Source organism: Phascolarctos cinereus, unplaced genomic scaffold (assembly GCF_003287225.1).
Source record: "Phascolarctos cinereus isolate Bilbo 61053 unplaced genomic scaffold, phaCin_HiC Scaffold_2;HRSCAF=192, whole genome shotgun sequence".
Taxonomy (NCBI): Eukaryota; Metazoa; Chordata; class Mammalia; order Diprotodontia; family Phascolarctidae; genus Phascolarctos; species Phascolarctos cinereus.
This window is the reverse complement of record NW_027555625.1, coordinates 153,064,735-153,076,773: the sequence shown is the minus strand read 5'-3', so window position 1 is coordinate 153,076,773 and position 12,039 is coordinate 153,064,735. Positions and strand designations below refer to the sequence as shown.

Below are 12,039 nucleotides of genomic sequence, written 5' to 3'. Positions count from 1 at the left end.
TGAGGCAAACAGAGGTTAAGTGACTAGCCTAGGATTACAGAAATAAGAGATGTCTGAGAATGGATTTGAATTCAGGTCTTCCTGCCTTTTAAGTCTGGCACTCTATCCACTGTGTCACCTAGATGGCCCATAATTTGCTAAGGGTCACATAGCAATATGTGACCAAGCCTGGCACATAGTAAGCAATTAATAATTTTTTAAAAATTCGTTTATCAGAGATAGGACTTGAACTGATATCTTCACTCCAAAGCTGGCTCTAGCTCCCTCTCTAAAAACTATCAGTATGATATTCACAAGTATGCATATATACACACAAACATACTTATACACTGTTACAACAAAAAATGAACATATTGTGTAACACTGTGATGTGTTTTAATTAATGTATTATGTGTATTAATAATAACATATTATAATAGATGTTTTTGTTGCTTTGTTGTTGCAGCTGGTTGGTACGGTGGATAGAGCACTGGGCCTGAAGTCAGGAAGACTCTTCTTCCTGAGTTCAAATCTGGGCTCAGACATTTACTAGCCACGTGACCCTGGGCAAGTCACTTAACCCTGTTTGCCTCAGTTCTTCATCTACAAAATGAGCTAGAGAAGGAAACAGCAAACCACTCCAGTACCTTTGCCAAGAATACCCCAAATAGAAGGGGCAGCTAGGTGGCACAGTGGATAGAGCACTGGCCTTGGAGTTGAGAGGACCTGGGTTCAAGTGCGGCCTCAGACACTTGTCACTTACTAGTTGTGTGACCCTGGGCAAGATTCAGATATCATAAGCTAAAATGGCAGATTTTGGGGCAGCTAGGTGGCACAGTGGATAGAACACCAGGAGGACCTGAGTTCAAATGTGGCCTCAGAACAAAACACTTGACACTTACTAGCTGTGTGACCCTGGGCAAATTACTTAACTCCAATTGCCTGAAAAAAAAAGAATACCCCAAATAGGGTCATGAAGAGTCAGACACAACTGAAATGACCAAAAATGAAAGCAATGTATACTTACATAGTACTTATATATAATGTATATGATATAAGGCTAGTATGAGCTGGAATTGGAATCAGAAGGTACCCTATGCTAATGAATCTCAGAAGCAGAAATCTCAAACACATCAAAATACACCAACCTCATACCTAAGACGAATCACCTTTTTCACTGGTTCTATTCTCCTGGGTCCCATAACCCAGATCACCATGATAGGTCAATGCACATGTGTCCAAATCTTTATTCTCACACTTTCTAACTGAACTACCATTTAATTTTTTTAATTTCTGTTTCCTCATTTGTCAAGTGGAGGTAATAACTGCGGCACATACCTCATGAGGCAGTATATGTAAATTACTTGTCAAACCTTAAAATGCTATTTAAGCCTCACGCTAATTCTTCTGAACATTAACTCAGCATACAACTTCAAAGCAACTTAAAAAATTCGCAGGAGTCTAGGAGTTAGTGGAGATGCCCATTTGAACACTCAAGGAGGTAACTGGGTTCTGTGTGTGTGAAATGTGTGTGAAATTAATGAAATTGGGTTGAGATCATGCTTACAAAGGAGTGAGCAAAGCACCAGTCAAATATTGGGGTGTAAGATTTCCATTTACTACCACAGATATCAATTATAATGGTGTCTATGTCCAACTGCTTGAACTGCCTGGCAATTGTAAGGATATATAATTTATGGATTGTCCTTGGTGTGGCTTTTTGAGGAATCCCATTGAAACTAAGACTGTAGACATGGGCAACCATTGGCCACCTCCCTTTCATCAGGGCACTCACCTAGGTGAGAAGAATTAGGAGTGCATCATATAAAGAGTGTGAGTCATGGGAGATGGAAACTTTGTGACAAATAAATCTTTGAAAATTGGGTCCATTGATAGTTTATCTTAATTTTCTTCCCACTAATATAGCTGATTACTAGCATGTCTAATTTGACATTGGAAGAACAGGTGATAGAAGTATGGACCAAAGATGGCACTGGATCATGGGAAGATGAAGCCTAAATGAAATGGGACCAAGCTCAGCCACTTTAGCTACAGGAGGACAGCAAATTTACCAAGCTTTCTAAACAGAATACTATCTTTTCCTTTTTTCTTCCCACTTTTAGCTTGACAGCAAGTCTTTATTCTGAAAAATAAGCCCATCCCTCTTAGAGATCTGACTGCATTGAGAACTGATTCTTAGACACGTACTTGAACTCAAAGGATTTGTGTGTGTGTGTGTGTGTGTGTGTGTGTGTGAATGTATCAGTGATAAGAAAACATTAGGAAAGAAAATATTCTCATGATGAGAATTGTAGATATAATTGAACACATCTGCTTTTTAAAAATTAAAACTAGTTTAATAGAAATCTTTCTAGAATATATTTTAATGAAGTATATTAATGATGATGTAACCTCTTCATTATTTTTCCATATCATCATTGTGAACAACCATTATTATGCCATATTCTATGTTGTCCTGTGGAAGTAGCTTATAGTTATAGATTATCTGAGAACTTGCATTGGGTACTGATACGAGTATATGGGTAGTGTCGGGTATAATGAGAACTGACTGAACAGAAGAGATGGCTTGGATTTTCTTGGAAAATGTCCAATATCTGCTTGCCTTTTGGTCATTTGAGTCTTTCTCATCTGGCACCTGGGGCATTTCTCTTCTCCCATCTGTGGGGGTCTCATTGTAGTTTTCACATGTTTAATGCAGTCTTTGGGTCTGAATTCACTCAGAACTTAAGCTCACAAGCCCTCACTAAAGTGTTGACTTTTTCTTTATTTACCCCGAGGGCACAGATTTGTCAAAGAAAATGCATTTAGTGAAATAGCATAGTAAAAAAAAATCTCAATAGAACATTCTTCTCATGAAATTAGGGAACACCATCCTAAAAATACATAAACCTTCAGAGGGAGAGTGAGTATTCATAAAAATGAAGTGAAGTGCGTGAAACTGCTTGACTTTATGGGCAGTGTTGGATGGCTGCCTCTTGGTAAAACTAAGTAATCATAGCCCAAAGAATTTTTTTCACCCTCTAGAATTCTTTTTCTCCTCTTATACTGTTGCTATCAGTGTTCTTCGGCTTTTGCAATTGTAGTCAGACATTATCTGTGATTGTTGCATCATTACACAATGAACCATGAGTAACTGTCTTGTTAAGTTTGTAGCCACTCGTGTCTCCCCTCAGTTGTCCCAGTTTGATTCACGTGTTATGGAGGAAGACCGTCTCCTCTCACTATCTCAAGCGTGGTGATAGACTGTTTGGCTCCTGGACTGGACTGTTTCTGATGGGGGATAGCACAACATATGGCGCTATTAACTGTTGTTTACAATGGTGACATTGAACTATATGGAAAAGGTTACATTCTTATCAACATACTTCATTAAAATGCATTCCAGAAAGATTTCTATTAAAGTACTTTTATTTTTTAAAAACAACATTGTGTTCAGTTATATGTACAATTCTCATAATTGGAATAATTTCTTTCCTAATGATTTATTGCTGAGATATCATGTCTTAGAATTTATTCTTAAGCTACAAACAAAGTCAAGCAGCTAGATGGAACAAGATAAAGCACCGGATAGAGTGCTGGACCTGAAAGACGAGTTCAAATCCAGCCTCAGACATTAGCTGTCATACCCTAAGCAAGTCACTTAACAGCTCTGTGCCTCAGCTTCCCTATTTGTAAAATGGAGATAATACTCGCACTTACTCCCACCAGGGTTATTACAAAGATCAAGTGAGATAATATTTATAAAACACTTTGCAAACCTTTAAGTGTTATATAAATGCTAGCTATTTTTATAACTCACTTCTGGCAAAATCTTTTCCCCTCTTGAGTAGTCATGCTTTACCTATAATTCACCAATGAGTTAATGCAGATTAACAAACCAAAAGGCCTGCCACATCCTAGAACTCTAACCAGTTCTATGCTATGCTAACAACCAACAGGACCATAGGGTTTTCCTCCTCCTTTCTTGTGGCTGAGTTTATGTTTAATAGAGTGGCATACTCTTCTACCCACAATTCCTCCCCTTTTTGCCAGCTGTGGCACATTGTACCTAAAGACCTGTATTCAAGGCCTGCCTGTGACACATACTGTCAAGTGTGACCCTAGGTAAGGCACTACATTTCTCAGAGCTCGAGGCCACTCCCTTAGGCAATAATTTGGAGAGGAAGTGTCCACCCAACAACAGTAGGTGAAATCACAGCTCCAATCCTTGTCCTATCCCCTTACTTCACCAGCAGTCTGTTTCCTGTTCTTTTGTTGTGTTCTTTCCCTGTCTTCACTCCACTTACACCCATACTCACAGTGACAATTACAAGGCAGATATGGAGAGTCTTTAACTTGCTGCTTTCTCACTCACATTTCCCACTCAGGTGCATTCCCTTACCTGTTTTCATCTGCAAGCTCTGGACTGACCACAAGCAAAGAATCTGGCTTTAGCATAAAGGGTGGCTTCCACGGATTTTCTTGCCAAACTACACGAAATTCTCACCAATTGCTTCACTTTGTCTCCTGGTAACAATATGCTTCCTTTTAACCAGGGGCTTTAGATAATTTCCCCCCCACCTGCTCACAGACCTCTGCTTGCTCTGTCTTCTGTTATCATCATGTCCTGAGACTATGACTGTTCTCTGGGTACTACCCCATTAATAACTTTGTGAAATAATCCCAACATCTCTGTCCTTGACTCTTTCAGGGACAGTACGATGACCTGCTTCTGGCTGCAAATAACTCTAATAGATTCAGGACCATATACATGTAGGAGGACATGTTAAAGAAGAAAGAGAACAAATACCATCTGGCCTCTCTCAGCTACCTCCCAATGCCTCAGGACAAATTCACTAAGTTGATTGAGTAGCCTGGCAAGGGATCTTTCTGGCTCTCCTCATTGGCTGGAGAGTGGGGACAAAGCCTAGGCTTGGGCCCTGAGATGCTGAATACCTCTGGTTTCACAGGAAGGCCTGTCTTCTAAGAGGCACGTAGGTCTCTAAGGCCAACATCATTTTTATCTCTGGTAAAGTCTCAGTTTTGGAGTGACCTCAAGGGATTGTTAGCAATACCGATCTAGGAAGGAATTTGGGAGTAAAACTGATGCCCCCACCCCCTTCCTAATCAATAATTCTTGAGGCCTTTTAAGCAGAGAGGGATGGGATGTGATGGGCTAAAACCTAACCAAGAAACTCTACTTTAGAGTAGTCTTTTTTATAATTAATTAATTTATTTTTAGTTTTCAACATTCACTTCCATAAGATACTGAGTTTTAAATTTTCTCCTCCTCTCTCTCTTCCCCCCTCCCCAAGACGACAGGCAATCTTCATTCAGACTCCAAAGTTCTTTCTCTGGATGTAGATAGCATTTTCCATCATGAGTCTTTTGGAGTTGTCTTAGATCCTTGCATTGCTAAGAAGACCCAAGTCCATCAAAGTTAGTCATGCATAGTGTGGCTATTACTGTTGTCTGGGTACTACCCCATTAATATGATGTTCTGGTTCTGCTCATTTCACTCAGCATCAGTTCATATAAGTCTTTCCAGGTTTTTCTGAAGTCTGCCTTAGAGCAGGCTTTCTTAACCTGGGGTTAAAAATGTTTTAAAAAATGTTTTGATAACTGTATTTCAATATAATTGGTTTTGTTTGTAATCCTATGTATTTTACTCTATACACTTAAAGATAATATCCTGAGCAGTGGTCCATAGGCTTCATCAAGCTACCAGAGGGACCCATCACACAAAAGAAAGGTTAAGAATTACTGCCTTAGAGGGAGAAAAAAAACTATTTAATAAAGGATTATGAACACAAGGACATTAGGGGAATTTTTAGTTTGGTACAAATATGAAAACCAATCAAAAATGACTTCTATGAATTGTGGATGTAATTCTTAAAATAACCTGAAAGGCTACAGGCACACAGATATTCTTGCAAATAAGACTGAATTAAGTTACAAATCAATACCTCCTAGGCGTCTTTTGGATGGATCTGGGCATATGACCCTCTAGATCCCAGGGAGGGAGGATGGGAAGTAGCATTTGCTGTTCTAACCACAGAAGAGAAAATAAGAAGAACAACAAAACTGTTATTGCTAATGAAAGCCCCAGAGCAAAGGGAGAAAAGCTAAAGGGGGAAAAGCAGAGGAACATTATTGTAAACTACTACTCAGTCTACTTGAAGAAAGAGGAGCGTCAAAGGAAAAAGCATATGTCTTGTGTCCTTCCTTCTATTTCTTGTTTAGTCAGGTCACAAAAGAACTTTTCCAGTCATTAGAATCTACCTGTAGTCTGCCCCTTGGCTTCCTCTTAGGGTTAGAGGCAAAACCACACTTTAGGAATTTAAGAACTATGCCAGATACTGGACTTGACTGTCTTTGGGGGTCTGGTCTCCTTTTAAGGAGCAAGTCAGTTTGTTGAGATAATAGGTCCAACTCTATAACCACAGGAAACTAATTCCTTATTCAATAATAGCTAACATTTGCAAAGTACTTTATATACGTAGTCTCATTATGTCCTTATTACAAACCTGAAGGAGGTGCTATTATTATCCCCTTTTGTAGATTGAGGATACTGCCTAGAGAGGCGAAATAAGTGACTCGCTCTGGGTCACTAGTTAGTAAGTATCTAAAGAAGAATTTTAATTCAGGCCTTGCTGAATTAAAGTCCAGAACTCTATACCATATTGTACATTGGTGTTCCCTTTCCTGACATTTGTTGTTCTAGATGGAACTGAATGAGTAAGGGTACCTCATTAAACTCCCACTCCAACTATCTAGAATTTAATTCAAGTCAATAAGAACATATGAGATATGCTTATCATGACCCAGGCAGGTTCTGGGGAGCTAGGTGCTAGGCATGCAATAACAAAATATGAGCCATTCCTGCCCTCAAGAAGCTTCCATTAGATTGGAGATTGAAGCTGGAGGGGATAAAATGTTACAGATAAGTAAATGCAGCTAGGGCTAGGTGTCACAGTGGATAGAACACTGGGCTTGGAATCAAGAAGACTCAACTTCACAAATTTAAATGTGGCCTCAGACTCTTACTAGTTATGTGACCCTGAGAGCAAGTCACTTAACCCCATTTGCCTCAGTTTCCTCATCTGTAAAATGATCTGGAGATGGAAATGGCAAACCACTCCAGTATCTTTGCCAAGAAAACCCCAAATGGGGTCAGGAAGAGTTGGACATAACTAAAAAATGACTGAATAACAAGGAAATGTAAAATATAAACCAAGTAAGTATGGAGAAGGAAGACATAGCAATGGAGCAGATGAGGATTAGGAAAGACCCTATGTTGGAGGTGGCACTTGAACTGAGCCTTAAGTAGATACACACACACACACACACACACACACACACACACGTGTGTGTGTGTATACGTATATATACATATATATATACGTATATATACATATATACGTGTGTGTGTGTGTATGTGTATATATATTTCAAAAGGTAGAGGTGAGGAAGGAGAATATTTTAGCATGAGTACAGCCTATATAATGGCAAGGTTTCAGGAGCCAGAATGACATTACGGGGAACTGCACGTAGGCCAGTTTGGCCGAAATATAGAATGTGTGAGCTGGGATGTGCAATCAGTCTGGAAAGATAAATTTGAGCCAGATTGTGAAGTGCTTCATCCTCCTCCACCTCCCCGGCTCCTCTCCCCCCACCCTCATACCTTCCCCCACCTTCTTCCTAAAGTCCCTGTTACTTATTGAGGGCACCACCAAGCACCCAGTCATGTAGGTTTGAAATCTAGGTGTTACCCTCAACTCTTTACCCTCTTTCCCCCACATCCAATCAGTTGCCAAGACTTGCTATCATATATATTCTCTTCTCTACAACTGTCATCACCTGGTGCAGGTCCTCATTACCTTTACCTTTACAATTACCTTTTACCTAGACTATTATAATGGCCAGCTGGTTGGTCTCCCTACCTCAAGTCTCCACTCAGCTGCCAAATTGGCCTTCCTTAATTACAGATCTGATCATGTCACACACACCTCACTCCCCAACTCTGCTACTACTCAATATATTCAGTGATTACCTAGTACCTTCAGGGTCAAATATAAAATCCTCTGTTTGATTTTTAAAGCCCTTCATAGCCTATCTCCCCCCAAATCTTTCCAGTCTTCTTATACTTCACTCCCTTCTACATACTCCTCCATCCAATGGCTGGTTTCTTTGCTGTTCTTCTCCAACTCCACGCTGACTATTTTCTCTAGCTGTCCTCCATGTCTGGAATTCTCTCCCTCATCACTTATGCTTCCCTGGCTTCCTCAAGTGTCAGCTAAAGTCCCATCTTCTGCAAGAAGCCTCTTCCAGTCCTCCCTCTGTGATCAATTTATATTGTGTATATGTGTGTGTATATACACACACATGTATATAACTTATATATGTGTATATATAACTGTACATATATAACATGCACACACAAATGTGTGTAACTGTGTATATATACATATATAATTGTATATATGTACATATATACACGTGAGAGAGACAGAGATGGAGTGTGTATATAGTTGTTTGCCTGTTGTCTTCCCCGTTAGACTATGAGGACTGTGAGCTCCTTGGTTTTTTATTTTTTTTTTTTTTATTTATACCCCCAGTGGTTAACCCATGTCTGGCAGATAGCAGGTACTTAACAAATTCTTTTTGACTGACTGGCTGCTTTGAATGCCAAACAAGGGAGTCTGTGTTTTATTCCAGAGGCAATAGAAAGCTACCCAAACTTCTGGAGCAGGAAAATAACAGTCAGCCCTGCAGGTTTGGAATACCAATTTTGCTATGGTGTGGACAATGATTGGTGGGTGAGGGACACCCTGAAGGCAGTTAGACCAAGTAGAAAGGTATTGAAGTAGTTCCAAGAGAAAAGTGGAGGTGATGAAGTTTTCAACTGGAGTGAATAGAGAGGAAGCGGATGTGAGGGATGCTGTGTAAGCAAAATAGACAAGATTTGGTAACAGATTGGATATGGAGGGAGAAATGTAGAAGATAACAAGGTGTTGATTGAAAAATCACAGTATTGCTAAGGATAGGTAAGCAGGTAATCTCATCAGGGTGTGTTCATAGGAGAACACTGCAGCATGCATATATTATTGCATAATAATTAGCAAGCTAAATTTCCTTGACAGAAATATATGTGTTGCATGGTTGTTTTTCTGCTTTTACTCATCAAACTGACTTGTGTACCTCCTAATTCCTCCTGCAATTATAAGCCCTGATCCTCAAGATTCCCTTACATTCTTAGCTAAGACTTTGAGGTAGACATCTTATCTTGATTTCTGCATCATCCTAAAACAATCATGAGAGAGTAGGAGCCTATCAAGAAATATGGCATATTACCAGTGTGTTATCTCTCCTCTCCCTACTTTAAATAAGAAAGTTTGACAATTTGGCCATCAAAGACAGTGTTTGCCAAGACAAACTATATCAAAGATGAGTAAAATATATAAATTCTCCAGAGCAGATCACTCTCTCTCCTATAGTCCTCAGTTTGTCTACTCTCAGTGACAGGGAAGAATAGGAAGGAACAGTATTTATGGAAAAAAGAGAAGTATTGTTATCCTGTGCACTTGTTTAACTAGCATTTATTCAGCATCAACTATGTACCAGGCTTTCTGCTAAGCTTTGGAAATGGAAAGAAAGGTAAAGACAAACAAACAAATGAACAAAAAACAGAGAAACAAAAAAGCCAATCCCTGCTTGGGAGATGGGGCTTCTGTGGGGAGGAGAGTGAGAGTAATGCAGGCGCTGCTGTCTGAGGGAAGATCCTACCCCTCCTCCACACACTACCAATTACCTTTGTAATAAAGGGAAGAGGGTTAAAGGAAAAGGGATTATGATACCATGGGGAATATTTCAGAAGTAGGTAACTGTTACTTACAGTAAGAGCTAGTTAGAGCTGAGCTGGGTGATGAGACTACTACAGCATAGGATGAGAAGACAGTGCATGTGACCGAGTGAATTTGGGCATGAGAACAGAAAGTATAGGGTGAGTGGGAAGGCTTCCTTTCATTCTATTATTGTCTCTGAACCAGAGTTTTGTTTTAACTGGCAATGTGATTTTTTTTTTAATGTTCCCTATTGTCTAGTGAATAAAATCCTCACTTTATCCCACTCTCTCATGCTTTCTTTCCAAGCAATAGCCATTGTATTCTTTCTCTTCCTCTCAGGAGACAAGCTAATTTGCACCTCCAGCCAGTCATCTCCCTCTCAGGAATATCTCTCAGCTTTCGTTCTGTTATCGTCCCTGTTTCATTCTGTTATTTTCCCTTGTTCATTCTGTTATTAGACTACACAAACTCTAGTTTGTTATCATTGTTGTTCACAGGCAATTTGGGATAATACAACATTTTGTTTTGTATTCTGGATAGCCTAGATGTCTGGGTAGTGTTCACTGAGTCAAATCTGGTTAGGAGGGTTGATTCAGAAGATGCCATCAACAAACGCAAGGGGTTAAGAATGTGTTGCAAACACTGGTAGTAGGGCAGGGATCTGTCCTGATATCCTTCCTTAGCTAATGATCCGTCTTAAGAGGAGACAAGGCTTTAACTCAGTGAGAGACGGGAGGTTGATCAAACAGAGTCTGTAGCATATTCTCTTTGTTGGAAAAAGGGCCATTTGGCATCCATTAGAGTGGGTTACCTGTTAGAGCACTATGATTACAAGCCACAAAGTAAAAAAAAAAAGTTGAGCCAAAATGGTTGTTAATTTCAAATTCATTATTGCTCTGTCTCTCTTGTTTTAAAAAAGAGGTGGCATTGTTGTAGCTGTAGATGTGTGCTGGAACACACCTAGGTATCACTGCAGTTCCAGTTCATGAGACTGTATCGGTTTAACCAAGGTAGAGCGAACACCTCTAAAGAGCAGTTGATGTACTATGGAAGAAAACAAAACAATTGCCTTATGTGAAAAGAAGTGAAGAATAGGAATAGATGGCAATTTTATAGCTCTTTAAGGCTCGCCAAGCATTTTCTAGATATTATCTCACTGGGTCCTCACAATAACCATGCATAGTAGGGATGATTGTCCATTTTACATAGGAGGAAACTGAGACAGAGGGATTAAGTGATTTGCTCAGGGTCATACAGCTAAATCCAGTCTGAGGCTGGATTTGAACTCAGTTCTGCTAACTACAATTTCAACTCTCTATTCACTGCTCCACTGAGCTAGCTACCTCTAGGAGCCAAAAGGCTTTTTAGTGAATATCAGAATGAGCAACCCAGGCACATGTGGGAGGATAAACCATCAGATGATTCAGTTTCTTCACCAGCAACCTGTGGCGCAATGGGCTTCTGAGCCAGAGACTTCTCTTTCAAATCCTCACAGTTCCCTTAGAGAGGTTCTTCTTTTCTTTTCTTTTCTTTTTTTTTTTGAGGGAACTGGGATTAAGTGACTTGCCCAGGGTCACACAGCTAATAAGCACCAGAGGTCAGATTTGAACTCAGGTCCTCCTGAGTCCAGGGCCAGTGCTCTATCCACTGTACCACTTAGCTACCCTGAGAGATTCATTTATTAAAACAACCATCCACTATAATAAATTACTGTTATGTTGGAGTTGTCCTCAGTGAGGGGAGGTCAAAAGGAGTAGCCCCTTGCACACAAGGGTTCATTCAGCTGTTGAATATCTTACCAGAGGCTCTATAAACTCTTATCTTTTTGGGCCTTGTGGCTTCAACCTGGATGATGATTGAGAGGGTAGGGTCAACTTCCCACTTGGGGTTTCTACCCTTACTACCAGCATAGCCCCTTTTATGTAGATCATTGCATTATTGCACATCAGGGGGCACTGTGTAGGAGGTAGGAGGTGTTCTGTCCTTTCTTCTCTTATACCTCTTGGGCTGGGGACGTAGAAAAATGTTCTATTTAGCTCTTATGTCCCTGGCAACAAGACAAGAAAATTATTCTGGTCATATTAAAGAGAGAAACATTCACCTGAAGTCAATGTTGTACCAGTTCAGGAGATGGTTGTAACTTATCAGGGAAGAATCCTCTGAAAATAGGGGCAAGGGTTGGGACATGATTTAACACAAGAGGAAAGGAAACTTC

General features: G+C 40.0%; 1 protein-coding gene across 6 annotated transcripts in view; it reads right to left on the bottom strand.

Annotated features, from left to right (window-relative positions):
- The window catches only part of LOC110208883 (cystatin-like), a 91,700-nt gene that overhangs the window by 21,778 nt on the left and 57,883 nt on the right, over positions 1–12,039 (bottom strand). Inside the window, exon 4 of one of the 6 annotated variants that reach the window (XM_020987082.2) lies at positions 10,674–10,868. The exons of the other annotated variants lie outside the window; for them this stretch is intronic. Within the exon in view, the coding sequence (XP_020842741.1) occupies positions 10,785–10,868 (84 nt within the window). The 3' untranslated portion in view covers positions 10,674–10,784. Of the gene's footprint in view, positions 1–10,673; positions 10,869–12,039 lie in introns of those variants that run through there. 6 annotated transcript variants of the gene reach the window in all.